A 27,105-nucleotide genomic window follows, 5' to 3' on the forward strand; every position below is an offset into this window, starting at 1 on the left:
ACTAAATTTTTGAACCCAAACACTAATTATTCGTGTCGTTACGTATTGTGTTCGCGTGTCGTATACCAGTATTGTCAGGTATACGTGGGACAATCAGCGGTATCATCTCTATCCGTCAAACTTCAACTACTTCACAAATTTCATGTACAAAGCATATAATTTTTCGGATGGGTTCAATGTGAACAAAAATAATTCAATTCTTTGTCGAAAATTTCAGGTTTAAAAATTATTTGATTTATTTTTGTAATTCTTCACATAATAGGAAGAAACAATTGTAATTTTATAAAGATTGGTAATTCTTTTTATTTTTGCCAATTTAAGCGGAAAAAATTGAATATGGTCACTGGGTCACTGCTAAATCTTGAATTCTCTCATATTTTGATAGCATAAACAAACGAACATTACCAGACTAACCGAATTGAAAATCATGAGTTTTCTGTTGCTGGTCTACTGCCGGCAGAGCTGGCCAAACGAGCGGTTTGGCTCGGCCCGTTCGTAATTCGGCTCGTAAAAATTTGTATAATTCGGCTTGTAAACGAACGAATAATTATTCGGCTCAAACCGTCTAGTCCAACGATCCGAACACGAATTTTATTTTGTGAAACCGAAACCGGCCCGGAACCGGACCGGCCCGAACCGAATAATTCGTAAGCGAATAGAAATGCAGAAAGCAGGTTAACCGCGAATAATTCGTTCGTTCGGCATGCGACTTATTCGCCTGACACGCTCATGTAAAGAATATGTATAAACCTGCTCACCTTTTCCGCTTCCAATTTTCTTCTACTACCAACACTTTATACTTGTTTTTTCTGATTTTGTCAATCCTTAGGTTTATTCAAATAAAAAGAATTCTGACAGATTTCATTATTCTAGATTGTTAGAGGAATTTGTTGACTGATAGCCACCAAATCAGAGTTTCCATATATAAAATTCGGAAGAAAAATCATAATATTTCAAAAACTAACTTTATTTTTCAAAACTAACAAATTTATTTTTTCAAAAACTAACTTTTTAAAAATATGATTAAAAATAAAATTTTACTAATCTAATAATATAATGTTAAAAATGTTGAAATATGTTAAAAATCGATGATAATCTTTTTTAATATAAGAAAATGTAAATAAAAAACAGAAAACCAAAAAAAAACAGAAATTCACCGAAACATAAATGCAAAAATGTAGTTCACTGTACAAATAAAAATCAAAACATAAGTCACAGAACACAAACACAATTCTACTCGTTATTCGTTATTCGCCTATTCATTTATTCATTCGTTATTCGCCTGTTCATTCATTTATTCGTCAGATCGTCAAATTCGTTCTATTCGCGATCCGTTCACGGTTTCAAATTCCTTCTATTTAAACAATTGCTGTTACTTTTTATCAGTAAAACAGAACAAAGGCATCAATAGAAACAGGGAGTAACTCGTTCACATATATAATATGTACTCTGCAGTGACTGACAGATGCAAACATAGGTATTGACACAAGGCATAAATACAAGACAATGTTCTCTCAATTACTAGGGACACACAGAATGCATATTCCTGAAAATATCGAATTTAGAACAATTAGACATGATTCTTGATGGAAGCGCTATATCCACTTTGATCATCATAGAACTTGGACCAGAGCATGACTCCGCCATACTTTGATGACCCTTTGATCGCTGGAAGCACTTGAGAAGTAAGATCATTTACGGGGATGAAACCACTTCCAGCTGCATCAGGAGCTGCTGGTAGTCCAAGAAAGATCTTTGTAGCCGGAATATCAGTAGTCCATTGCTTCCACGAGTCTTCGAGATTAGTAGCAGCACTGGAAGAGTACTGACAAGGAGGATTGTTGTAGAATTGTACCCAAACATAGTCGAAAAGACCAGTCTTAAGGGCACCTCCAACCCATGCATCAGGATAAGGACACTGAGGAGCTGCAGTTAGGTAGACTTTTTTTCCGCGCTTACTATATGCAGAAAGGTATCTAGCAAGGTCATCATAGTGTTCGCTTGATCCTCCTTCGATATCAAAATCAACACCATCTAAAACAGCATTGCCAAGAGGCCGTGAAGCTGATTGCCCACCTAGATAATTGTTCCATATATAAGTTGCGACATCTCTCGCATCTGCAGCAGATACAAGAGAGTAACTCCCAGAAGCTCCACCTATAGAAAGTATCACTTTAATTCCTTGTGCTTGACACGACTTAATGTCGGAGCTCAGTGTAGTGCAGCCATTGCTGTAAGGATCACAATGGCCAGCAAGATTCAATTGAGGCGTTTGGCCATTTCCGAAGGTAGTAAGAAAAGCCAAGTTAACATATTTGTAGTTCCCAGTGGCACAAGTCTCTGCCAAGGTTCCTTCTTGGCCGTTTTGACCCCAGTATATCGAAATGCCACCAGCATCTGAATTTGTCGCAAGTAATAGCACCAGTGAGTAAACAAATGCTACCGAAATCGCTAAATGAGATGCCATTATACTTAAATTAAGTAGCGATAGTTGTTATAATTGTGTGTGTAAAAGAATGTGATCGTGCCTAATTTATATAGGAGGAAAACTTATTGTAGTTTCGAGTTTCCAAGGTACTGTTCTATATTCTCTGCGTAGCGTGAAATTTATTCAACATGTATAATATGATCCATATTTAAGTTTAATTAGCTTTACATGTACGGAGATATTGACATACACGAGTATCTGCACATTGCTAAAGATTTAGAAATCTATTCGAAATTATAGACTCTTATAATGTCCTTTTCTGCACTAGAACAACACCATTTATATTACTGTCCTGTCTTGTAACTAACATTGTTATAAATCTCAAACATTCAACCATCTATCATATACTACAACAATTACAAATGAGTAGTTGTGAATGATGCTTTACGATACCATATATTGATTATAAATGTATGATCAGCTTTGATTAAATAGAGATAATACATTGACCCGGTCTTACCACTTACAAAATCTAAAAATTATAAAATCTTTTAACTCAAAAAACACGTTAACACACATTATGCAACAATGTCTATAGTTGAAGGTTTCAAATTCCGTAGGAGAGTATCTGAAAACATGCATTTAATTTGAAATGATAGATTTCAAATGACTAGATTTGAGTTGTTATTTTATATTCTTATATTTATACCAATATATATTTGAATGTCTTGGATTTTGAAATTCAAATCCAAATTTCCGAACTGGTTATTTGATCAAATCCAAAATTTCAAATGAAATTTGTATACCCACGCAGACAAGGCAGTTTTATGGTTTTGGTTCCAGCGCTGTGAGGCTGTGACTTGGATGTCCAGAGTAGGTAATCTATTGTGGAAAAGCAAGCAGAGACCAAATAACTGAACTGATTAATTTCTCAAAAATTATTAGTTTTCAAATAAAGAGGAACCTTCCTGCGGGGACACCAAAAATAATGAAGTCCTCTCCTTGTATAATAATCGGAGGGTTGAAATGTAGGTGTCTTATAATAATGAAGATGCTGAGATCATGGTGAAAACTATCAGGAATTGCCCAAGGGTCAAGAGACATCTCATAGTGCTATAGCAACCTTTGCATCGTGGAGAAAGCTACAGCGCCAAAAAAAATCTCTTATCATGCCACAAATCGTGAAATTGCCCGAGTCTTGCAACCATTAGTCATTTATCAATAGATAATCAACGCAACATTGTTATTTACTTGAATGTAAGATTCACATGTAAAATGTCTTTATACTACAAAAATCATTGTTCAAACGGACATCTCATATCAAACACTACACGTGTTCGGACTATTTTTCGCCGACTTGGAACATTATAAACCATTAAACGGACACAATTGCCTCTGAGAGAACGTTCCTCTTTCGTTATTTATGTGAAATACTTTAATTCGAACACCACGACGTGCAAGTAACGTCGCATCAGCATATCCGATCACCAAAAAATTGACGGCACAATTTGATGCATTGATAAAATCTTAACTTTAAACTTGGTTTCTGACATTGGTGCTCTATTAGATTGAAGTACATATTGATCTTCTCATAGATAGCTGATAGCTCACACAAGCCATGCCACCATTTTAGATAATTCTTGTGTTCAAGTACAACAGATTGCAGAGCTTATGTTTCAAGGATGAAATCAAGCATCTATTGTTCAAATATTATAATGCTGATGACAGCATTCAAGTTGATAAGAATCAACCTGTGACCATCAATTACTATTATCGTTTAAGTGAGGTCTTTACTTTAGCTACTTAAACTAGATTGCTGCATGCCAAGATATAGTTAGAAGTCCAGTTGCCAGTAAATAAGGAACAAATGCATAAATAAAAACAGGGTTCAATGATTCATAGACGTAAGCTAACATATTGGCACAAAGGCTATAAACAAGATAGTGTTCTCTCAAGTACTAAGAATGGAATGCATATTGCAGGGGAGACTACAGATCTTTTAGACATGTTTCTTGATGGAAGAGCTGTATCCACTTTGATCATCATAGAACTTGGACCATAGCATAACTCCCCCATACTTGGAAGACCCTTTGATTGCTGGAAGCACTTGAGAAGTGAGATCATCTACGGGAATGAAGCCACTTCCAGCTGCATCAGGAGCTGCTGGTAGTCCAAGAAAGATCTTCGTAGCAGGAATATCAGTAGTCCATTGCTTCCATGAGTCTTCGAGATTAGTAGCAGCACTGGAAGAGTACTGACAAGGAGGGTTGTTGTAGAATTGTACCCAAACATAGTCAAAAAGTCCAGTTTTAAGGGCACCTCCGACCCATGCATCAGGATAAGGACACTGAGGAGCTGCAGTTAGGTAGACTTTTTTTCCGCGCTTGCTATATGCAGAAAGGTATCTAGCAAGGTCATCATAGTGTTCACTTGATCCTCCTTCGATATCAAAATCAACACCGTCTAAAACAGCATCGCCAAGAGGCCTTGAAGCTGATTGTCCACCTAAATAATTATTCCATATATAAGTTGCGACATCTCTCGCATCTGCAGCAGATACAAGAGAGTAACTCCCAGAAGCTCCACCTATAGAAAGTATCACTTTAATTCCTTGTGCTTGACACGACTTAATGTCGGAGCTCAGTGTAGTGCAGCCATTGCTGTAAGGATCACAATGGCCAGCAAGATTCAATTGAGGCGTTTGGCCATTTCCGAAGGTAGTAAGAAAAGCCAAGTTAACATATTTGTAGTTCCCAGAGGCACAAGTCTCTGCCAAGGTTCCTTCTTGTCCGTTTTGACCCCAGTATATCGAAATGCCACCAGCATCTGAATTTACTGCTAGTAATAGGACTAGTGAGGAAAGTAATACTGCCGAAATTGCTGAATGATATGCCATAGTACTTGACAGATAACCAACAGTCTATGTTTGCTTTTGTAAAGCATTGCAAATTTATCTACTTTATATAAGAGAAAAACTAGTATAAGTTGCGAAAGCAATGTTGTTTTGTAGTTATTAACCTATTATGTGCAGTATCGTGGCATTCATTCTATGTATATAAACTAGTAATCCTAACGTACATGTATTGAGATGTTAATATACACAAACGTTTGGACTCTTATAATGCGTTATCTGCACTAAACTCAGACCTTAACACAATTCTCCTGTCTTTTGCAGATGTTAATTGTTATCAATCTTAATTTTCTACTATCAGTAAAATATTGTGAGAATTGTACTTCATCCTTTTTAGTCAGCAAGCTTCAAATGGTGTTTTGTTTAGGTTGAGAATAATTTTTTGTAGCCCCCTTTTTTGTTTAACTTGCCAATAATTAGTTGCCCAGAAAACATCATAAATAAAAATGGCCGTATTGAAGGATCACTCATCACTATCAGATATGACTTTTTACTTATTTGGGATTGTAATGTTGTGCTTCCATCCAATTTTAAAGAATTTCGTTTTTACAAAAAATTCATAAAATTCATCTGCTTACATAATTAAAAAAAACTAGTAGATAACCCGTGAGAAGCACGGGCCTACATCAAAATATCAATATTTAATAATGATTATAAAAAAAAATTAATTTTTTTTATTAAAATATATAATAAATAAAATTGTACAATGATTGCAGTTTTCATTTTTAAATTATATGTATCTTTCATTAATTCAAATCTTATTATAACAACAAACTCAATGTTATTATCTATCTATTGTTCAAAAATACATAACTAATATTTTACATTAAACTTTAGTTGCAACACGATTGATGGATAATTTAACAAAAAATTAAATCAGTATCACTAAGTAATTGCATATTAAATTTCTTATTGTTAACTGAATTTGTATTTTTATATAGTTTGTGATTGCATAATTTTTTCTGATAAAATATTCATTATGTATGTATAAATTTGCAATTGGTGCTAAAATAACATTCTGTAGGTATGAATCTAGAAATTACAATGTATATACGATTTTGTTTATATAAAAATAATATAAATATGTGGTATATAAGAATTAAAAAACGGGTAAAATATTACGTATAGAATTATAAGTCATATATGAATAAAAAAAATAAAAATGGTATATTTAGAGTTATAGCAAGATTAAAAAAAGGTGAAGCCAAAAGTTCGTAAAATCGAAAAGAGGTGAAACCAAAGTATCCCTTAAAAGATGATTTCCTTATTAATTAATAATAACACCGTTTAAAGGATTCCATTTTATTATTTTAATAAAAAATAAAAAAGAATTCTACGAAAAATAGAAATATCGTAATTATAATATGATTTCAATCTATATTTTGTTAAAAACAATATAGAACTCTACATGAAAGAAAACTACAGGGGTGAAACCAAAATACGGCTTAACCGTACTAAAATGAAACCAAGTACCCTGTCAAGAAATAATTTGGAGTTCTACGAAAATAGAATTGTAATCATATTACGGTTTGAAAATTTTTATTATTTTCTAGTGGTAAAACCAAAATATATTTTTTTATAATATTCATACCATTTTATTAAAATGGAATTCTACCAACAAATTAAAATATTCTAAATTAAAAAATTTCAATTTAAACACATGGCCTATTTACTTGGCCGTGGTTTATATTTCTCGGAACCTATTTAGTTGAGTCAATTTATGAACTTATTTATTTTAAAATATATTTAAAAATAGGATTCAAACCTATAAAAATAATAAAAAATTATGGCTTATAAAAAAAATTAAAAATGAGTAAAAATAATATATATACAATTATAAGTCATATAGGAATAAAAAGGATTTAAAAAAAGGTGAAACAAAAAGTTCGTAAAATGGAAAAGAGGTGAAACTAAAATATCCCTTAAAAGATGATTTTCTTATTAATTAATAATAACATTGTTTGAAGGATTCTATTTTATTATTTTAATAAAAAATAAAAAAGAATTCTACGAAAAATAAAAATATCGTAATTATAATATGATTCCAATTTATATTTTGTTAAAAATAACATAGAACTCTACATGAAAGAGAAATACAGGGGTGAAACCAAAATATGCGTAATCGTACTAAGATGAAACCAAGTACCCTATCAAGAAATAATTTGGAGTTCTACGAAAATAGAATTGTAATCATATTTTGGTTTGAACAATTTTATTATTTTCTAGTGGTACAATTTTTTATAATATTCATACCATTTTATTAAAATGAAATTTTACCAACAAATTAAAAATTTCTAAATTAAAATATTTCAATTTAAATACATGACATATTTACTTGGTCGTGGTTTATATTTCTCGGAACCTATTTAGTTGAGCCAATTTATGAACTTATTTATTTTAAAATATATTTAAAAATAGGATTCAAACCTATAAAAATAATAAAAAATTATGGCTTATAAAAAATTTAAAAATGAGTAAAAATAATACATATACAATTATAAGTCATATAAGAATAAAAAGGGATAAAAATAATATACTTTGAATTATAAAAGGCGAAACCAAAAGATTGTGGAACTAAAAAATAAGTGAATATGTTTCGTTTATTAATAAAGAAAAATGGGTAAAAATAATACATATAGAATTATAAGTCATATAGGAATCAAAAACGATAAAAATATTACACCTAGAGTTACACCATGAATCATAAAAATAAAAAAAAATAAAAGGTGATAGAACCAAAAACTAAGTGAAAACAAAGTATCACTTAAAAATTTTATTAATAAAGAAAAATGGATAAATATAATTAATATATATATATATAGAATTATAAGTCATATAGGAATAAAAAAGGATAATAATAATATAGAGTAAGAGTTATAACATGAATCATGAAAAAGTGAAACCAAAAGGTGGTGGTACCAAAAATAAGTGAAATCAGGTACCAATTGAAAGGAGGTTTTCCTTATTAATAAATGTTATTATTAAAGCATGTTTACTGAAATATAATAAAATTGACCAACTAAATATGTTTATATGAACATTATATTTTATTTTTAAATTAAATTAAATTAAATTAAATTATACCCTAATAAATACCAAAAAATATTAGGGGTTAATGCATAAATCTTTGGTGAGTGCATAAATTTTTTAATGTAATATACCAGGGTATGTAATTGCATGAACTTAACTAAAAAATTATAAATATATTATTAAAATACACTACTTATTTGTATAAGAGCAACTCCAACACCCTCTTTATACACCCTCCTTAGTCATATTTTGAAGAATTCAAAGTTAAAATGATCTCCTAGGAGACTGCTAACTCTTCCTCGAAAACTTAAAATCTTCAATTCCTTCATCAAACATAAGGAGCATACTTCCTCTCCTCTTCTATTATATATATAATAGAGTAAGTGGGGGTTTCAATGAGACAATTTAATTAAGTAAAATAACTGTTATACCCCAAAATATAAAAAGACATTTTAACCTCATCCTATTTATTTCGTATTAATACCTCTATTATTATAAGATATTTAATTATCTACGCATTAATAACTATTTTTTTATTAAAACATACTTAATAGCTAATTAATCTATTACCTACTATATATATATAATACAACAACAAGCGAGTTTGTTGAATAAATTAATTTATATGACTATCATGTCCTTACTTAATATCTATAAAATATTTATTTTATATTTATTCTCACAATTAATATTTATTAGTTGACTATTAATACTTATATTATATTTGTTGGTCATAATTAATATATATTAATTGACACATCATTAATATGCTTCACCATTGTGTACTTTACATATACATTAACGTAAATATAAAATTTATATAACTAAATAATCATTTGTTAAAATTTATTAATTTTACATGATTAGTATACACATAAACATATTCATATATACACATATACATAGATATACACATACACACACAAGACTAGCATTTTAAAAGCGAATACTCGATCGGGCTACTAATTTTTACTCATCAATCATATTTTTGACACAAAAAATAATCTAACCGCAATTATAATATAAACACATAAAATAATCAAAAAAAGTAACGAATTATACATATTTTCATGTCCGTTCATAATTTAATGATATTTATTTCACACTTGTTCTTTCAATTAATACACTATTAATATTTATATTTTTAAATATCATTTAAATATATATCAAAAACTACTTATTTTGATTTAGATTTATGTTTGAGTAATAAGTCCATATATACATATATTTTTTCAATAATATTATTCATAATAATATATCATCCAATACTTATACGTGAGAAACATATCAAACATAAATCAAATTCAAATTAAGTAATTTTTTATATTTCAGTGAAATTTAAAATTCTAAATACGTATTCATATTATAAATTTGACAATTAATAACATATGAGTTAGATGTCAACTGAAAAAACTATGTATCGAGCATACACATGTGCATTGAACTATTTATGCATCTAATTAGATAAATTATATATAATATTGCCACTTTAACTATTATATTTTTATGGTACAGATAAATTCGAATTTAGACAAAGATTAAGGAACTTTCATATATATATATATATATATATATATATATATATATATATATGGTGCCCTTCCACAACCACAGGTGGTTCTAATAACCACATGCCGCATTGTTACATTGCGGGAGTAGAACAACTTTGACTCAATGCGGACTACGCAATGCTTCATTGCGGAAACTGCTTTGCTTCATTGCTGGAAAAAATTTAGTTTTATTTTGAAATAATTTAGTCTTCGGAAAACGACACCTTTCGATAAATAAACAATTTTACCAATACTCCATTCATACATTTCAGTTACTATCTTCGGTTTTTTTATGTTTTTCATTAAAACTAATATTTTAATTATTTTCTGATTATGTATCTAATTTAATTTTCTGTTTTTCATTTGATTATATATATATATCTGGTGGATACATTCACATCCACCAGAAAGTTTTTTAAATACTCGTGTTTTTAATTACTTGTGTTTTGATTTATCTAACTCTTCATTCCGCATTTTGCAAATCAAACACTTATATATTATTAAGTTAAAACCATTTTTCTTTAATCTCAAAAAGTAGCGAGAATTACATTCAACCCCCCCTCCCCTTCTGTAATTCTTGTTGTATTGTTAGAGACTAACAATTGGTATCAGAGCAAGCTCTTGAAACACAAAGAGTTTAAAGATCACAACAAACAGCAAGATGAACAAGAAGGATGTTGGAGTCAAGATTCCTTTTCTGGACAAAGATAATTACCATCACTGGAAGGTAAAGATGCATCTTCATTTACTTTCTCAAGATGATGCCTATGTGGATTGCATGGAGAGAGGTCCTCACGTATCAATGAGAGCTGCAACTAGAAATGAGCCATCAGTTCCCAAGCTAAGGCATGAATGGTCAGATCCTGATATTGAACAAGTCAGGAAAGACAAAAAGGCCATGAATATTTTATTCAAAGGATTTGATGGTGACATGTTTGACAACATCATCAATTGAAAGACAGCCAATGAGGTTTGGGACACCATTCAAAAAATCTGTGATGGCACTGAACAAGTTAGAGAAAACAAGATGCAGTTACTAATTTAACAATATGGGCATTTCCACTGTGAAGAAGGTGAAACTCTCACTGATATCTTTAGTAGATTTCAAAAGCTACTAAATATTCTGAAGTTGCATGGAAGAGTCTAGCAAACCAAAGACTCTAACCTTAAATTCCTGAGATCCCTTCCAAAAGAATGGAAACCAATGATAGTCTCCTTGAGAAATTTACAAGAATACAAGGAGTTTACACTAGAGAGACTGTATGGTATTCGAAAGACTTATGAGCTTGAAATAGAGCAAGATGGAAGAATGGAGAAAGGGAGAAAGAAAGGAGGGTCCATTGCATTGGTTGCTGAGTTAGAGAAAGAGAAGGAGATGAAGATAGAAGCTGTTGAGTCTACTTCAAAGGTCTGTGAAAATAAGGGCAAGGGGCTGGTAGCAGAAAATTAAGATTCTTTGAGCCAAGATGATATGGATGATATTGATGAACATCTTGAATTTCTTTCCTGAAGATTTGCCAAGCTCAAGTTCAAGAAGAACTTTATAGCAGCTAAGCCAAATAGAAACATGGTGGATAAATCAAAATTCAAATGTTTCAAATGTGGCTTGGCAGGGCACTTTGCCAGTGAGTGTAGAAAGTCAGATTCCAGCAAGAAAAAGTTTGAGCCTGTGAATTATAAACAGAAGTATTTTGAGTTGTTCAAACAAAAAGAAAGAACTTTTATTACACAAGAAAGTGACTGGGCAGCAGATGGTCTGGATGAGGATGAAGATGTCAGCTATGTCAATATAGCCCTAATGGCCAAGTCTGATGAAACAGAGACAAGTTCTTCAAGTAATCAGGTAATCACCACTAACCTTGCACATTTATCTAAAGCTGAGTGTAATGATGCAATAAATGACATGTCTACATAATTATATCATTTGCGTGTTATACTTAAGTCCCTCACTAAGGAAAATGCTAAAATCAAAGAAAACAATTTGTTTTTAAGTGAGAGGAATAATGTGCTAGAGTCTCAGTTTATTGAATTTGAAAAATTGAGAATAGAATGTAAGATTGGTAAAGAGGAATTAACTGAGTCCTTGAAGAAAGAAGAAATTTTGAAGAAGCAGCTTGATCGTGAACAGGAGGTGATTAAGGCATGGAAATCATCTAGAGATGTCCATGCTCAAATCACCAAAGTTCAAGGCATTAAGTCTTTTTGTGATACGGCCTGGAAAAAGAGTAAAGAGAAGCTATATACCAATTTGGTTGAAGGATTGCTAACAGATGTAGACTCGACGGATGATGAGAGTCATCCGTCAGATAACCAAAAAGGTTATCCGTCGAGTGACATAAATCCTCATCCGTCGGCTGTGAGCAAACCTGTGAGTAAAGCCAAACTTGCCAAGTTAAATGAAAAATATGGATCAGTTTCCAAAAACTTTATTTCAGGAAAATCCAGTCAAGTAAAGAAGGAGAAGAAGGTGAATGTTGGTCATCTGTCCATCAAGCAATTGAATGACATACTAGAAAAGATTGAGGTTAAGACAGAGGCTAAAAAGAAAAACAATAGAAATGAAAAAGTAGGGATTAACAAACATAACAACTACACACCTGATAAGTATGCTCCTAGAAAAATCTGTGTTAAGTGTGGTATTGTTAATCATCTGTCTGTTAATTGCAAACTTGCCATGCCTACTTCCATGACTGTACCACCTTCTTTTCCCAACATGAGTGCTATGCCTTCTATGCCTTTGAATGCTATGTGTACACAGAATATGAATGCACAATTTGCTAATATACCATTTGTACCTAATCCTTATTATGCTGCATTTAAAATGACTCAAATGCCATTTAGCATGCCCTACTGGAATAACATGTTTGCAAATAGTATGCCATTTCCTGTTAATCAAAATGTGCATGATAATTCTGTTTTAATGAATGGTTTCAAAGGTCCAACTCAGATGACTAAGGATGAATCTGATATCCCCAAGTCAAATGAGATCAAACCTAAGAAACAAAAGAAGAAAGCTAATAAGGCAGGACCCAAGGAAACTTGGGTACCAAAATCAACTTGATTTGATTTTAATGTGTGCAGGGAAATAGAAAGAATCTTTGGTACTTGGATAGTGGTTGCTCAAGACACATGACTGGAGATTCTACCCTGCTCACAGAGTTCAAGGAAAGAGTTGGCCCAAGTATTACTTTTAGAGATGACAACAAGGGTTATATTGTAGGATATGGCTTGATTTCAAAAGATAATGTCATCATTGAGGAGGTTGCCTTAGTGGATGGTCTCAAGCACAATTTGTTGAGTATTAGTCAGCTTTGTGATAAAGGCAATGCAGTAACCTTCACTACAGAAGCCTGTGTTGTGACAAACAAGAGGATCAACAAAGTGGTTCTCACTGGAGTGAGAAAAGGAAATGTGTACCTAGATGACTTCAACTCATCAAATGCAGAATCTGTTACTTGTCTTCTCAGTAAAGCAAGTCAAGATGAAAGTTGGCTATGGCACAAGAAGCTATCCCATTTAAACTTCAAAACCATGAATGAGCTTGTAAAGAAAGAACTGGTTAGAGGTATTTCTCAAGTGGAGTTTTCTAAGGATGGACTGTGTGATGCTTGCCAAAAGGGAAGGCAGATCAAAGCATCATTCAGAAAGAAGCTTGATTCAACAATTGAAGAACCTTTGCAACTGTTTCACATGGATTTGTTTGGACCAGTCAATGTGTTGTCCATCTCAAGGAAAAGATTTTCCTAGTAATTGTAGATGATTTCTCAAAGTTCTCTTGGACATATTTCCTAAATTCTAAAGATGAAGCTAGTGAAATCATCATCAATCACATAAGGCAAGTCAACAATCATCCTGATTTTAAATTTAGAAGAATCAGGAGTGACAATGGAACTGAGTTCAAGAATTATGTTATGAGAGTATTTTGTGAAGAGAATGGGATTATGCATGAGTTTTGTGCAGCAAGAACTCCACAATAAAGTAAAGTAGTAGAAAGAAAGAACAGATCACTTATTGAAGCTGCAAGGACAATGCTTGAAGAATCAAAGTTACCAACATATTTCTGGGCTGAAGCTGTAAATACTGCATGCTACACTCTGAATATTTCTTTGGTTAATCAGGCAAAATGCATGACTCCCTACCAATTGTTCAAGAACAAGAAGCCAACTCTAAATTTTCTTCATGTCTTTGGCTGCAAATGTTATATTTTGAGAAATCAAACTGATCAAAATGGGAAGTTTGATGCTAAAGCAGATGAAGGAATCTTTGTTGGATATGTTGTTGGTATAGCATACAGAGTCTACAATCTGAGAACCCACATTGTTATGGAATCAATACATGTTGTGTTTGATGATAAAAAGATTGAAGGACTACAAGATGGAGATTACCATGAGAGCCTCGAGTTTGATAATGTGGAGATGGTCAGTGATGACAGTGATGAAGAAAGTGATCAAGAAACTACAACTAAGGAAATGAAAGGCATATGTCATAGCCTATTTATTTATTCGAGGATTTAACTCAACTCAAATAAGAATGTAACAAGTAAATAGTGGATCTACCGTCAGAGAGATCTCACAAAGTAACATCTATCAAAGGATTCAGAAACAATGTTCATCTACAGACTTGAGGAATTACTTCACTGGAAGAAGCTCAAGAAATTGATCAAGCCTCAGTGATACAAATCAAGATTGTGGATTTAATCAAGTGACAGAGATCTCGTCAGGGTATCAGAGAATTACAAGGATTTAATCTGAAGAAAATCAAGTTGTCAAAGTCAAGACATGAAGAAATGTCACGGAAGTTAGTCACTCATAAACCAGACAGTACATCGAGTGTCAACATTGAAGTGGTGGAATTGATTCATAATTCTCAGTGATTTTCAGAAGAGTGGTTGCTGCTCAAGATTAGTATTAATTCTCTATTAATTAATTAAGTCATATAATTTAATTAAGAAAATAAATTATATCTGCAAAGATTAATTTATTGATTAATTAAATTTATTGATTAATTAATTCTGAATTAATATTAAGAATTTTCAGAATTTTAATTGGATTAAAATCAATTTTAATTCAGCAAGACAATTGAAATTGAACTAGCATAACAATCTGGATTGTCATACCGATTGTCATGCCAAGTCATTTCAATTGTCTCACCGAAAGTTCTACTGGAAGGAGATTGTCTTGCCAGCTTAGTTTGATAGTCTTGCTAGTTCATTTGATAGTCATACCGATTGTCATGGTAGCACAAATGATTGTATCACCGATTGTCTTGCTAGTACAAGTGATTGTCATGCCGATTGTCATTCCAGTTCAAATGATTCTGTTGATTGAATTATAAATAGAACAGAAGCAGCAGAAGACTTTTATCCATTCTCAAAAAACCAAGAACACAGCAGAAAAAGAAGAAGCATAATATTTCATTTTCATCTGCTAAATTCAAGATCACAATTTCTAGTTTCCAAGTTAAATCCAAACAACTAGAAATCATTCTCTTGTTCTTGTGTAACTATCTAGCGGATCAAAATCCTTAGAACTTAATCTCAAATTGCGTTTAGCATTTGAATCTTTTTATTGCAAAATTAGAAAAAGTTCATGACGAATTTATTCTAGATTTGTGATAATTAATTTGAGATTAATCCCTTGTAATCGATACAGTTGTTGTAACACCTTTCAAGTTTAATAATATTTTTATTTAACTTGAATTTTGTTTCATTTTTTTATTCCGCACTAAATTCGGTTATTCGGTATTGTTTGTATTCAACCCCCCTTCTACAAACACATTGGGACCTAACAATTGGTATCAGAGCCTTCTGATTAACGAACAAATCAAGATCCTAGACTTTTGTGATTTTTCAACTCCTTGAATTTTTATTTATTCAAAAATTCATAATGACTTCACAAAAAGTTGGAACCGTTAAAATTCCACTATTTGATAAAGAAAATTATATCATGTGGAAGAAGAAGATGCTCTTGATTTTACAAGTTGCAAATCCCAAATATCTGAACTTGTTAAAGAAGGGTCCAAAAACTCTGATGGTTATTGAACCAGAGGTGATAGAAAATGATGTTGTGATTACCAAATCTAGAACCTATGCAAGAGAGCCTGAAGATTTTACTCCTGCTGAAAAGGAAGAAGCCTCCTTGGATGCCAGCCTTCAATTAATTTTAATTGATTCCCTTGATCCCTTGATGAACAGACATGTGATGAACTGTAAAAATTCCAAACACATGTGGGAAACTATTGAGGTGGTTAATGAAGGCACAGAGGAAGTTAGGGAGAACAAGTTAGAGATCCTAACCTCTGAGTATGAACATTTTAAATCCAATCCAGGAGAAGGAATTACTAAAGTGTTTGAGAGGTACAATGCGTTGATCAACAACCTGAACATAAATGGAAAATATTATTCAATCAGGGAGGTCAACAAAAAGTTCCTTTTAACACTGCCAACTCATCTTGAACATAGAATCACTGCCATAAGAGAAGCTAGAGATCTGAGTGAGATTTCTTTGGATAGACTCTATGGTGTGTTAAAAACCTATGAGTTGGAGCAGATTCAGCAGAAGGAAGTCTACAGGAAAGATAGAGTGGTCAGCACATCTACTGCTCTCATAGCTGAAGGTCAACAACAACAACAATCTTAACAGTCGGAGAGAATGGTACAGTTTTCCAAGGCTGAGGAAAATATGATAGTAGCAGAATATGACCCTCCTACTACAAATCAATCCAGTGATTGATTTTTATTCCTTGGAAGAGCTGGAGCAATTGGAAGATGAGTCATTGGCCCAAATTGTCAAGAGATTTTCCAATGTCAGATTCAAGAGAAATCCCAAGTTCAAGTACAAAGCCAACTACAACAGATTTCAGATAGGTGGATCTTCATCCTCTAACACCAGTAGTGGTGGATACAAAACAGGGATGGTTGATCGGAGCACCATTAGAAGCTATAACTGCAATGAGTTGGGACACTTTGCCACAGAATGCAGGAAGCCAAAGCAAGTAAGGAAGAACTCTTTTGATTCAAATCAGAAAAGTAACTCTGAAAGGGCTTACCTGGCAAAGGGAAGAAGCTGGGATGATACTGATAGTGAAGATGAAGAAGATGAGAATCTTGCTCTTATGGCTATTGATGGAAAAGCTTCATCGTCAAGAAGAGAGGTAAAATTTACTGATGCTGAATTAGTTTATCATCTAGGAGGTTCCTTAGATTGTGCTCGTCGTGATAATGAACTGTTAAGTCAGCAGATCAAAGACCTTGAGAAAGAGGTCAATGAATTAAGACTTGTGCACATTAATCAAGACAAGTTAAAAGAACAAGTATCTTTTCTAGAGAATAGAGTTGACTGTTATAGACAACTCGAAACTATTCTCAAAGACAAGATCACCGGTCTTGAGACTAAGGTTAGAGCCTACTTCAATTCTTGTTCGAAGGCTAAAGAGTTCTACAGTAAGCAAGCTGTTAATCAAACATCTGGAATAGGTTATGATTACAATACTGCTATTGGAGAATTAGGCATAAACTCCCCTCCTCATGTCTGTGCTAAAGGTAGGGAAGTACCACATGTGCTTAAGGGTGTTGATGAACCCCTCTATAAAAGATCAATTGCTGAACCATTTGATACGACCTCCTCTATTATTCAAGAAGAAATGTGTGCTGAAGATCTTGCTAATGAGAAGGTTGTTTCCAAGTCAAGTGTGTCGAAAGTTCCAGTCAAAGTTGTGAAAGCAACTGAGACTAACTCAGACACACATGAGTTGGATAACAAAAATGCCATGTCTACCATGCATATTTTGCCTGTTGTTAATCTCTCTCATAAAGCATGTGGTGTTTCTAATTGTATGTCTTGTGCTTTTAATCTAATGTATGCTTATTTTAATGGTCAGCATGTTTCTAGTGATAAGACTACTCCTCGTCAACATGTGAATAATAAGAAGAATGATAGGTCTAAGACTGCTAGTCCTTCTAAGGCTAGAAAGGAGACATTTGTGCCTAAGCCTAAACAGAAATTTATTAAGGCTGTTTACAAGGTCAAATGTTCAGTCATTGAGAAAGTTGAGACCATTAAAGTTAAGAATGTTGTTTTGCCTGACAAAGGTCAATTCTACAAGTATGCCGGGCCCAACCAAGTTTGGGTTCCGAAGAAGGTCTAATCCATTTGAAGTGCAGGGCAATAAACAGGTGGAACCGGGAGTGTGGATTCTTGACAGTGGATCGTCAAAGACATATGACCGGAGATAGAGCCCTGCTATTAAATGTGGTTGAGAAAGTTGGCCCACTGGTTACCTTTGGAGATAACAGCAAAGGTTTATCTGAGGGATATGGCTGTTTGCAAGCTGAAAATGTTATCATTGTAAATTTGTATATTGTGATAGGTTATTATCAGGAAGCAGTATCTAACATATAGCACCAATGACGAGACTTGAGAATATTACGACATATCAGGCACCTGATGCATATTACACTTGGAATTGGACTCTAGTAAGATGTGTACAAGTGTACTCCTGGTTGGTGAGTCAAAAGAGGAAGTCAATGCATCACAGTTCATGGACTTTGTAGTTGCAGATCTATTGAACTATGCAATCTCTTCTTCACAATCTCACTTCAGGTTGGTATGAACTAGTGTACTACTCAAGCAATCGTCAAGGACATGGTATGGCACTCTAACTGAAGTTATAGTTTAATATGAACTAGTAGAGTCGGCATATTATTAACTCTCTTATCACCAGGCACAAACATATTGTTTTATATGTGCAGTGAGTTTTAGGAGAAAATCAAACTTCTTTCTACATTAGTGATTTCTTATTTCATTAAAATCTTTTGAAATCACTAGTGTACATCATTTCTCTCAAAAGATTAAATGTATAATTTTCATTCCTTAAAGATCTTAAGTACATTTTATCTCTATATTGCCATATGTTCTGTGATACAGGTTCAGTCTCCAATGGTTTTCTTTCATTGACAGTCATGAGGTTGAAAACCCACAACATCTATCCCAGACTGTAAAGACAAACACAGAAACAGAACCAACCAACACTCTCTTACCACTAAAATGAAGTATGAGTGAGCGTGAGGGAGATAGTGCCTTGGTGCACCACATATGGAAGTTTCTGAAGTCAACCCAGCAGCTCTGTCTCCTACAAAGATGAGTAGTATTTAAATCAAGACAACTGCTAGCCCCCATACCTCTTCTCAAAAAGATGTAATGGTTGAAAAGGCTCAAAACCAGTTACTAGATTCATTCTCTCAACAGGGTGCGTCTATTGAAATTTGCCTGTCGGCCAGGGTATCCGATGTAGTGTCACCACTTTAAACATAAACAATTCTTGATGCACAAGGAAAGGGTACACACACAAAGGATGAGTTGACGGAAATAAGAGTTTCGACCATTTTAAGGTCAGATTCGATTGTTCAAGGTTCTTTAATGGACCAATTGCCTTTACAGGTGTTAGGAGAGGATACTGATCCAAACGCCATATATCAGTGGTCAGTGTCTACCTCCCCAGGCTTAAATCTTCTGGATGCATCTGTGGATAGTGGATCTGACATAGGTGCAGATCGGCAACTTGTCGACAATGATTCAGATATTACCTGATGAGTCACAAGGAAATGTCTTCACAGACATTAGAAGGGAACTTTGATCTTTATGCTAAATTCGTTGGATCATTGTTTACCTTCCCAGAATTCAAATCTAGAACCCTAAAAGGGAAACTAGCAACTTGTAGATTATGACTCAGATTCATCTGACGAGTTTAACAAGGATGGGGATTTGCGAACTCCCATTGCACCACCTGTGACCTCCTTAAGGATGACTAAGGTGATTTTCCTTGCAGGTACAGCTGAATGTTGGAGCTATGAGAAGAGTGATACACTTGTGAGAATGAGTGTAAACATGAGTGGAGAGAAGAGTGAAACACATGTGAGGTACACTAAATAGAATCACACACTCACAGTGAGGAAGAAAGATGAAACTACTTGTTATTTCTTTTCCAACCAAGTGAAATATGAGAACTCCTTCAGACAACGACATACATTCCTTCTCTAAGGGGGAGATAAAAGCTTAAGTAATAGTTTGGAGGATTCCTCAACTAAGGGGGAGAAATAGCAGGGAGGAAGAAAAAGATCCTACATATGTACACTACACCACACCATTGTTATTTGTAACTATGGATCCTATTGTACGGGAGAGGTGGTAAACACAAGGTGATTTTCTTCATAAGGGAAGAAGCTGTTTTCCAAAAGGGGAGTACCATTGGTTTTTATCTGTGGATCCTATTGTACGGGAGATGTGGTAAACGAAGGTGATCTTCTTTAATCAGTTGATTCTCATAGGGGGAGAAGCAAGAGAGATATGCGCTTCTCAACAGGAAATGTGGTTGTACAAAAGAAGATGAAACTACTTGAAGATATGTTCAGTCTAGAGGAACATATATTTGGAATCTGGAAAATGTTAAATGTTATCCATAACTTTTCTGCTATTTACTTTGTATTTCTGTTTATATCTTTTTCTTATTTGTTAGTTGAGTTATCCTCTAGGTATTTGTTGTTATTGTCTAACAAACAAATAGGGGGAGATTGAAAGGCATATGTTATAGCCTATTTGTTTATTCGAGGATTTAACTCAACTCAAATAAGAATGTAACAAGTAAATAGTGGATCTACCGTCAGAGAGATCTCACAAAGTAACATCTATCAAAGGATTCAGAAACAATGTTCATCTACAGACTTGAGGAATTACTTCAGTGGAAGAAGCACAAGAAATTGATCAAGCCTCAGTGATACAAATCAAGATTGTGGATTTAATCAAGTGACAGAGATCTCGTCAGGGTATCAGAGAATTACAAGGATTTAATCTGAAGAAAATCAAGTTGTCAAAGTCAAGACATGAAGAAACGTCATAGAAGTTAGTCACTCATGAACCAGACAGTACATCGAGTGTCAACATTGAAGTGGTGGAATTGATTCATAATTCTCAGTGATTTTCAGAAGAGTGGTTGCTGCTCAAGATTAGTATTAATTCTCTATTAATTAATTAAGTCATATAATTTAATTAAGAAAATAAATTATATTTGCAAAGATTAATTTATTGATTAATTAAATTAATTGATTAATATATTCTGAATTAAAATTACGAATTTTTAGAATTTTAATTGGATTAAAATCAGTTTTAATTCAGCAAGACAATTGAAATTGAACTAGCATGACAATCTGGATTGTCATACCGATTGTCATGCCAAATCATTTCAATTGTCTCACCGAAAGTTCTACTGGAAGGAGATTGTCTTGCCAGCTCAGTTTGATAGTCTTGCTAGTTCATTTAATAGTCATACCGATTGTCATGGTAGCACAAATGATTGTCCCACCGATTGTCTTGCTAGTATAAGTGATTGTCATGCCTATTGTCATTCCAGTTTAAATGATTCTGTTGATTGAATTATAAATAGAACAGAAGCAGCAGAAGACTTTTATCCATTCTTAAAAAACCAAGAACACAGCAGAAAAAGAAGAAGCATAATATTTCATTTTCATCTGCTAAATTCAAGATCACAATTTCTAGTTTCCAAGTTAAATCCAAAGAACTAGAAATCATTCTCTTGTTCTTGTGTAACTATCTAGCAGATCAAAATCCCTAGAACTTAATCTCAAATTACGTTTAACATTTGAATCTTCTTATTGCAAAAATAGAAAAAGTTCATGACGAATTTATTCTAGATTTGTGATAATTAATTTGAGATTAATCCCTTGTAATCGATACCGTTGTAACACCTTTCCAGTTTAATAATATTTTTATTTAACTTGAATTTTGTTTCAATTTTTTATTCCGCACTAAATTCGATTATTCGGTATTGTTTATATTCAACCCCCCCTTCTACAAACACATTGGGACCTAACAGGAAAGTGCAGAAAAATCTACCACCAATGAAGCTAATAACTCAACATCCATCGAGTTACAAAATGCCTCATCCATCGGTAGATAATCTGCATCATCCATAGGGAGACAATCAGCTTCATCCGTCAGAACTCAAAATTCACTATCCGTCGGGTCATCAAAAGAAGCTGAAAGTCAAAATAGATCACTTGCAGAAAGTTCCCCTTTCTCAAATCATAGATTCACAAACTCAGGGGGAGTTTCTAATAATCAAAACTCAATCACACATCAAGACAACAATGAGGCCTCTTTATCTAGATCTAATCTACCTCAACAAAGAAAATGGACAAAGGATCACCCATTTGAGTTCATCATTGGTAATGTATCCTCTAGAGTTCAAATAAGGAGAGCAACTCAAGAAGAATGTCTAAAAAGCAGTTTCTTATATAAGGAATAACTAAAGAAGGTAGAAGAAGCTTTGTTGGATCCTGATTGGATTTTAGCTATGCAGGAGGAGCTAAACCAATTTAAAAGGAACAATGTATGGAAGCTGGTACCCAATCCTAAAGGAAATAATCCAATAGTCACCAAATGGGTATTCAGAAACAAGATGGATGAAAATGGCATAGTAGTCAGGAACAAAGATAGATTGGTTGCTAAAGGCTATTGTCAATAAGAAGGAATAGATTTTGATGAAACCTTTGCTCCTGTTGCAAGATTTGAAGCCATCAGAATCTTTCTAGCCTATGCAGCCCATGCCAATTTTAAGGTCTATCAAATGGAAGTCAAGAGTGCCTTTCTAAATGGAGATTTGGAGGAGGAAGTCTATGTCAGTCAGCCTCCTGGTTTTGAAGATCCAAATCTACCTGATCATGTATACTATCTTTTGAAAGCACTCTATGGATTGAAGCAAGCACCTAGAGCCTGGTATGACACTTTGTCAAAGTTTCTTTTAGAGAATCACTTCACTAGAGGAACTGTAGACAAAACTTTATTCTTTAGAAATGTTAATGGCTCTAGCATACTTGTTCAAATTTATGTAGATGACATTATTTTTGGCTCTACAGATGAAAATCTTTGCAAAAATTTTGCCAAATTAATGCAAAGTAGGTATGAAATGAGCATGATGGGAGAACTAACTTACTTTCTTGGTTTGCAAGTTAAGCAAGTTAGTGATGGAATATTCATTAGTCAAACTAAATACATTTATGATCTTTTAAAGAAGTTTGAACTAATGGATTGCACATCTGTAAAAACTCCCATGACCACTGTAACTAAACTTGAATTAAACACTACTGAAAAGTCTGTGGATATTTCAAGTTATAGAGACATGGTTGACTCACTTCTATACTTAACAGCTAGTAGGCCAGATATAATGTTTGTTACATGTCTTTGTGCTATATTTCAGGCTGATCCTAAAGAATCTCACTTAATTGCTATTAAGAGAATTTTCAGATATCTCAAAGGTACACCAAAACTTGGAATTTGGTACCCTAGAGATTCTAGTTTTGATCTAACTGGTTATTCAGATGCAGATTATGTAGGTTGTAAAATTGATAGAAAAAGTACAACAGGAACCTGTCAATTTCTAGGAAACAAGCTTGTGTCCTGGTTCAGTAAAAAGCAAAATTCAGTTTCTACTTCTAGAGCAGAAGCTGAATATATTGCTGCTGGCAGTTGCTGTGCACAGATTTTGTAGATGAAAAACCAATTGCTAGACTATGGTCTGCAAGTGGAAAGAATTCCCATTTTCTGTGATAACACAAGTCCAATTGCCATCACTGAGAATCCAATACAACATTCAAGAAAAAAGCACATAGACATCAAGTATCACTTCATAAGGGAACATGTAATGAATGGTACTGTGGAACTACATTCTGTTCCAAGTGAAAAATAGCTTGCAGATATATTCACCAAGCCACTGTATGAATCCATATTTTCAAGGTTGGTAAGTGAGTTAGGTATGCTTAATTACTCTTGAATCTTTTCAGATATTTTACAAGTAATGTAGCCATAAATTTAATTGATTTTTCAGTCTTTGATGAAATTTTGGCTAAATCAAAATTTACATCCCGACTGATGATCATTATCCATCTAGTTCGATCATCCGCCGATATACAATTTGTTAATAAAATCAATTATTTTTTCTGGAATATTTTATATCTCGATGGATAACTGATTTATCCTCATCCGTCGAATTGTCTCATTCCTATCCGTTGATTTTCAGAACATTATCCATCGAGTATACTTACTGTTTGTAAGCATAACACGACGGATAAGTGATGAAATTTTTATAGTTTATTTTTAAACGGCTATTTTGGGCAATTTTTACGGGTCACTTTATTTTACTTTATTAATTTTGACAATTATTTTTGAGATAGTATAAGAGCAAAATTCATTTTCATTTCTTTTCTTTTATCATTCTCAATTCATCTGATCTAAACTCTTTCTTTCTCAAAAGCAATTACCCTCTTTCTCTCTGCAATTTTTACTCTCTAACAATGGCACAAGTCGTCAAAATCATGTCTCAAACTGGCTTTATCTATGAGAAGAACAACTTCACGGCTCTAGTTAATAAGGGGATTCAACAGTCTGGCGACTACCACAAAATGATGGATTTTGTGCAAGGCTGTAAGCTCAAACATGCCATGTTGGAGTCTCCCACTATCTACTGTGAGGTTGTGGAGGAAATATGGACGACTATAGTGTACAACTCAACTGACAAGACCATCACTTTCACTATTAAAGGTAAGGAATTTTGTGTTAATAGTGACATTGTTAAAGCATGCTTTAAGATTCCTGATAATACTGTCACTACATACAGACACAGATATTGTTAATATATTAAACTCCATGGGTTATGCACTTACCATCTCTAAATTAAGTGAAATTAGGAGATTGGATCTTAGGAAAGAATGGAGTTATCTGTGTGATGTAGTTGTTGTGTATATGTTGTGAACTTGATAATTTCATTAACAAAACACCTTGGTAGATTTTACTTAGTGAAAATGTAGCACTCAACGGATAAGGATTATAGTCCCGACGGATGACTCTATATAGTCCCGACGGATGATGATTTATTATCCATCGAGTGAGTAGCTTATGTAACAATAAGTCTGTAGCACATTTCTGCATACATATTATTTAGAATCTGTAGTAGTACTCAAGTCATGTTGACTTTAACTAGATATGCAGAATAGGTTGATTAATTGTACATAGATGATGTCTTGTAATTCTGCATAAATGAAATGAAGTCTAGTGCCTGATTGCTACCCGATGGATAAACAACAATGAATTCGACGGATGATCAACAACCCGACGGATGATTATTAACTCGATGGATGATCATGAAACCGATGGATAAAGAATTCAAATATTTGTTGACAGTGACAACACAGTCACATGCGTCGAGTGTATGCAAATGGAATGTGGTAGCCTATTCAACCGGGTTTTCGAGAAAAAAGAAGCATTGCCATTTCTATGCTATTATGAAGATATTCAAAGATGCTGGAATAGAGTAATGAAGTAGCATTGTAATAGACTCGATAGTTTTTGTTTTATTATCTTGTCTTATTGCTTTGTAATCTTGGTGATATATAAACCAAGAAGCAGCAAATAGAAAAAAAAATTAAGAAACTAAGTAACCAAGAGAGAAACATTTGTAAGCTGAATTCTCAGTATTTCTCTGTATTCTTAGTTGTTCATTTGTAAGCAGCTGTGAGCATTTTGCTACACAGAGTTCTCTCGATATATAATATATATCTCTGGTGGATACATTCAAATCCACCAGAAAGTTTTTAAAGACTTGTGTTTTTAATTACTTGTGTTTTGATTCATTTCATGTTATTATTCCGCACTCTGCAAATCAATTCACACTGATATATATATAAATATATATTTAAGTTAGAACAATTTTATTTGTAAAAAAGTTTCAAGAATTCCATTCAACCTCCCTTCTGTAATTCTTGTTGCATTGTTAAGGGACTAGCAATTGGTATCAGAGCAAGCTCTTGAAGAACAAAGAGTTTAAAGATCACAACAACACAGCAAGATGAACAAGAAGGATGTTGGAGTCAAGATCCCTTTTCTGGATAAAGATAATTACCATAATTGGAAGATAAAGATGCATCTTCATTTACTTTCTCTAGATGGGCCTATGTAGACTACATAGAAAGATGTCCTCATGTACCTATGAGAGCTGCAACTGGAAATGAGCCATCTGTCCCCAAGCCAAGACATGAATGGTCTGATCCTGATATTGAACAAGTCAGGAAAGATAAGAAGGCCATGAATATCCTGTTCAATGGAGTTGATGGTGATATGTTTGACAACATCATCAATTGCAAAACTGCCAAGGATATTTGGGACACAATATAGATTATCTGTGATGGAACTGAGCAAGTTAGAGAAAACAAGATGCAACTACTGATTCAACAATATGAGCATTTTCATAGTAAAGAAAGTGAGTCTCTCACTGACATTTTTAGTAGGTTTCAAAAACTACTAAATGCTCTAAAGCTGCATGCAAGGGTCTATCAGACAAAAGACTCCAATCTGAAATTCCTTAGATCCCTTCCAAAGGAATGGAAACCAATGATAGTCTCATTAAGAAACTCTCAAGATTATAAGGAGTTTACTTTGGAGAGACTGTATGGCATCCTGAAGACTTATGAGCTTGAAATAGAGCAGGATGAGAGGATGGAGAGAGGAAAGAAGAAAGGAGGATTCATTGCACTAGCTGCTGAGTTAGAAAAAAAGAAGGAGATGAAGATGGAAGCTGTTGAATCAACTTCAAGGGTCTGTGAAAATAAGGGCAAGGGGCTGGTAGCTGAAAATGAAGACACTTTGTGTAACACCCCCAGATCCGGGGTCGGGGATCCGGGTCGTCACGGTCTTTCTTTCCACAATAACACTTCACTTAATTAATAATAAACAACCTTATGCTGTGACCCCACACTAACACACACCACAACCCGTTATAGTCTCAGAGATGAAATTCAAATAAGTACAAGTCTTTGAATCCACAATTTAAAAGTTATTACAACCCAAAACGATTACTTGATAAATTTACAGTTAATTGCCATTATCTGCCACAAGTTATAATTATACATAATTGATTCTCAAAAATAGAATGCCTGATCTACCAATAGATCTACCTCTGCAGCTATAGCAGCCACAACATCATCGGGAAGACGCGGGACGCTTCCCACGCGCTTGCGCTGGGTCTGCTGGAGTCTGGCCATCTCTCCTAACTGTTGTTGTGTGATGAAGAAATAAAGCAAGAGTGAGCCTTACAGCTCGCAAGATAATACATAGTGATAACAA

General features: G+C 33.6%; 2 protein-coding genes across 2 annotated transcripts; both read right to left on the bottom strand.

The window, feature by feature from the left end:
* Positions 1-1,406: 1,406 nt before the first annotated feature.
* LOC141660408 (hevamine-A-like) lies at positions 1,407-2,582 on the bottom strand. Its single transcript, XM_074467393.1, has one exon. The coding sequence runs from the start codon at positions 2,465-2,467 to the stop codon at positions 1,571-1,573; it is 897 nt and encodes a 298-aa protein (XP_074323494.1). The 5' UTR covers positions 2,468-2,582; the 3' UTR covers positions 1,407-1,570.
* A 1,699-nt stretch (positions 2,583-4,281) lies between these two features.
* LOC141661401 (hevamine-A-like) lies at positions 4,282-5,346 on the bottom strand. The gene has a single exon (XM_074468402.1). It carries the CDS (start codon positions 5,322-5,324, stop codon positions 4,428-4,430), a length of 897 nt encoding a protein of 298 aa, XP_074324503.1. The 5' UTR covers positions 5,325-5,346; the 3' UTR covers positions 4,282-4,427.
* Positions 5,347-27,105: the final 21,759 nt, after the last annotated feature.

This window comes from Apium graveolens, chromosome 5 (assembly GCF_009905375.1).
Source record: "Apium graveolens cultivar Ventura chromosome 5, ASM990537v1, whole genome shotgun sequence".
Taxonomy (NCBI): Eukaryota; Viridiplantae; Streptophyta; class Magnoliopsida; order Apiales; family Apiaceae; genus Apium; species Apium graveolens.

Coding starts and splice junctions, on each gene's coding strand:
- LOC141661401 (XM_074468402.1), bottom strand. CDS start 5,324: ATGGCATATCATTCAGCAATTTCGGCAGTATTACTTTCCTCACTAGTC.
- LOC141660408 (XM_074467393.1), bottom strand. CDS start 2,467: ATGGCATCTCATTTAGCGATTTCGGTAGCATTTGTTTACTCACTGGTG.